The 3,738-nt window shown below is 38.1% G+C and overlaps 1 protein-coding gene across 1 annotated transcript; it reads left to right on the forward strand.

Annotated features, from left to right (window-relative positions):
* Window positions 1-303: 303 nt before the first annotated feature.
* On the forward strand, window positions 304-3,092 carry LOC116308569 (transcription factor Sox-14-like). The gene is made up of 2 exons (XM_089032795.1): window positions 304-1,405; window positions 2,205-3,092. Exon 1 carries the CDS (start codon window positions 443-445, stop codon window positions 1,202-1,204), a length of 762 nt encoding a protein of 253 aa, XP_088888921.1. The 5' UTR covers window positions 304-442; the 3' UTR covers window positions 1,205-1,405; window positions 2,205-3,092.
* The last annotated feature ends 646 nt before the right edge of the window (window positions 3,093-3,738 follow it).

A 3,738-nucleotide genomic window follows, 5' to 3' on the forward strand; every position in this document is an offset into this window, starting at 1 on the left:
GAATTTCCAATGTATTGTTTCCACACAATAGGACTTCAATTGGTGCCGAAAACACAAAAGTGGACCATTGTGTAATTCCAATACGAGAATAGAAATGTATTTACAAAATCTAAATATCCCTTTGAAGAACCAATCAAAGAAATACACCCTCAATATGACAATTCTTTGCTCGGCACTCCAGGGGAAATTTTCAAATATAACATCCTTAATTCTAATTGGATGGCCCTTTTCAGTAAATGACGTGTTGAGAAGATTTTTGAATACAGGACACGACTCAATTACTGCACACGCATGCTCTTGTTTTGGTGTGTTTGATGTTACCGCGTTGCCGACACCAAGCAAGCTCCAGTCTGAGCTAAGCCATCAACGAGATAGGTTCTCTTCTCTGACCACCTAGAACTTCCTGGGAGATACATAACTGACGACAAGGGGAAAACCTCGAATGGAGATGAGTCTGACCAAAAATATGGAACATGTCAAGCGACCAATGAATGCATTTATGGTGTGGTCCCGAGAGGAGCGTAGAAAAATTGCCCAAGAAAACCCAAAGATGCATAACTCGGAGATAAGCAAGCGACTTGGAACGGAGTGGAAACAGCTCACAGACGACGACAAGAAACCTTATGTTGAGGAAGCCAAAAAGCTCAGAGCACAGCACATGAAGGATTACCCAGATTACAAATACAGACCACGACGAAAGCCTAAATCGCTGCTGAAGAAGGCTGATAGGTATCCTTTCCACTTGACTTGCCTCCCAACTCCTGAAGAAATGGCCAAATGTGGCTCACTCCCCTCGACGACGTCCTTGATGACTGATAGCTACTCTTCCATAGGCGGAAAAGCCCGCTCTTTTCTACCTGTTTCAACGCCGTATCCGTACGACATCAACAGTTTAACTTCCGTAAGCCATGCGTCACTCACAGGTTCGAGGATAGGCGAGCGAGGTTTAGAAATGCCGAGTGCCATTCGACCTGACATTTTGTCCAGTGGACAATTATACCAACATGGTGTGTATCAAAGTGGGCCAGCTAGTAACTCAAGTTTGTTGAACGCTTCTGGAGTCTCGGTTCATCCTGGTGGGCAACTTAGTCCCCACTCGCATCTCCACGCTGTACAAGGCGCGAACGGACAGTATTCTATACCTTGTAACTGCTCATGGCAACCGCAGGATGTTCGAAGGCCAGTGGCGTACTTGTTACTCTAACTTTGAACATTTTCTCGACTGCAATCTATTTATCAAAATGTTGTTCTATGTATTTATGTACTCAAGTCCGACCGATGTCCAAGGACACACCGTGTAAATGATCGTAAAATGATGAACATATTTTTATTACCAAGTATACACAAGTTGATAATACTTGATTTTCTTTGATGAATTGACGAAGACATGCTGAATTTGTCTAAGGTACTGTCGAAATAATGAGCTTTTTAAGGACATACAACTTAAACTAACGACTGCTTGAGCTCTTGCTTGAGTAAATCGTGTCAAGAATTCACAGATTACTAAAACTTACACTGTGAATATTAAACAATTGAAGCAATTGTGAATCATTTCGATGGGTTAGTGGCTTCTTTGCCCGTCTTTATGGCTCGAATGATGGCTGTTTATATGAGCCTAAAGCCATTCTATATTGACTATAAGTGAATTTCATTTGTAAATTTGAATTTGACAAAACTAACCTAATATTGCTAGGCAGTTGACACATAAAAATTAGCAGTCAATGTAATTTCAGTTTGTTTTCTTATCTTAGCTGGGTTAGAGTTGGGCCTGAGACAAGCTGTTAGTTTTGAAGGTTTTTTGGTAATGAAATGGGTACTTTATGCGCAAGTTAGTCATCCTACGGAAACTTTGCCCTGTAAAGACCACTGTGTCCTCGCGCCTTCATTATTGAAAGGTGTTAAGTATCTAAACGTGGTTTATATAAGCGCATACTTCTGCTGCTTGGATATTTTAAACTCCCCGGGATCATAGCATTTGAACCGTGAACGAGCGCAGGTAGCCACTTCAAACGGTCTTTGATTTGCAATTCTAGTTCAGCGCTTGATCACAAAGGAATTTGTTTCTGTTCAAAACAAGCTAGCCTGTCGAATAATTTCACCGTAACACCAAACACACGGTATCCCGCTAAGAAAATTATTTCCTGAACGCGCAACTATATAGCGGAAGCCAGTGTAATCTTCTTTCTGTTTGCTATATTCTTTAGACATGGCTGAGGCATTATTGAAGAGCTAACAGTTTTTCGTGCGTTTCGAGTCCTGCTGGGGCCAAGATCCAGCCACGCGCGCATTGAAAATCAAGGACCCGACTAGATGGTAATTATATAAAAGAAATAGTTGAACAAGAGGCGAGAATAACAACATAATCAAAAATACATGAGGTGATGAATGAAAAGGATGACATAAATAAATAAATAGACGATCAGGAGAAGATAAAATGAATAACAATGGTGAATGAATTACAATTGTCTTAATACCTATATCACCATAACAATAGATTACATCAACAATAGACAATAAGTGAATAGCGGCAAGAGAAAGACTTAGGTAAATAAACCAAACAGGAATGAAAGGAATGGTCAGCGATGGGCGCGAAAGTGATGAAAACAAGTTTGTATGCTTATACTATGTTTATCGATGCTTAAGTGAAATACGTCGATAACAATCGGTTCAAAGACCCAGCCGCTTAGCCTGTATCTAAAATAAATATCTTTCCAAAATGAGAAGGAATGGCTTTCAAGTTTAGACAATTTGCTTATTAAAGAACGAATATTGAAATAAAAAAAGGCTGTCGAGTTTCTATGCAACCGAACTCTCCTGAATGAATTTGTCAGCACTTTTCCCCGAGAAAAACTTATCGCTTCAAATGTTTTAGACAGATGGCCCATAGCTTCTTTTATGAGGTTTAGATAAGAAAAGAAAAGAGACATTTATTTGGCTTAAAGAGGCAGAGTCTCCGATGGAAATCGAAGATCCCAATTATGTCTGTATTGTTTTAACAGTACTCTATAACTCATTTGTAAAACAATCCTAACCAGATTTCTCTTGTAGTTAATTTTTCACGGTCCTAGGAGTTAACGATTCAACAACACATTATGAAATATATAAAAAAATTAAATTCTTTGCTAGCTTATTTTTATAGCGTATTTGTAATTTCTGTCATTGATTTTTATTTATTTATTTATTCATTCTTAGTGAGCGGTAGCGGCCTTTACCTAAACGATGGCGGGCTTTTCTTCTACACACAAGATAACACCCAATGATTGAATAAAAAGGAAAGCGTAAAAAAAAAACGATAAATGTCGGCAAACACGGTTTATATACACACGCACTGTGGCGGTGTTATTAACTATTGAAATACCTTATCGTTATATTATACATTCTCTTGTGTAGGTTTTTCCTTTTTATGAGGATTGTAATAACAATTTTTTTGTATTTTCAGTAAAACATTTGTTTGTATGTATGTTTTATTTCGGTGCTTTTTCCATTCGACTTCCATCCATGCCAATTCCTGTTCAAACGGTCACGTCTCATTTACAAATTGTATTATACAGCTTGAGCTGATTTGTTTCAAATTTATATTGTAAACATCAAAAATGGTTAACTTCGAGATTTTATTTTTAAGTGTGTGATTTTGCTTCGTTTTTTGAATAAAGGGAGGAAAATTGAAGGTTCAATTCTGCAAGTTTTTTTCATTTCGTGGGACTTCAACGCCTCTTTTTGTTCGTCAAGAAACGAAAA

Source organism: Actinia tenebrosa, unplaced genomic scaffold, assembly GCF_029948245.1.
Source record: "Actinia tenebrosa isolate PJP-AT-01 unplaced genomic scaffold, QUT_ActTen_1.0 PGA_scaffold0__85_contigs__length_37466705, whole genome shotgun sequence".
Lineage (NCBI taxonomy): Eukaryota > Metazoa > Cnidaria > Anthozoa > Actiniaria > Actiniidae > Actinia > Actinia tenebrosa.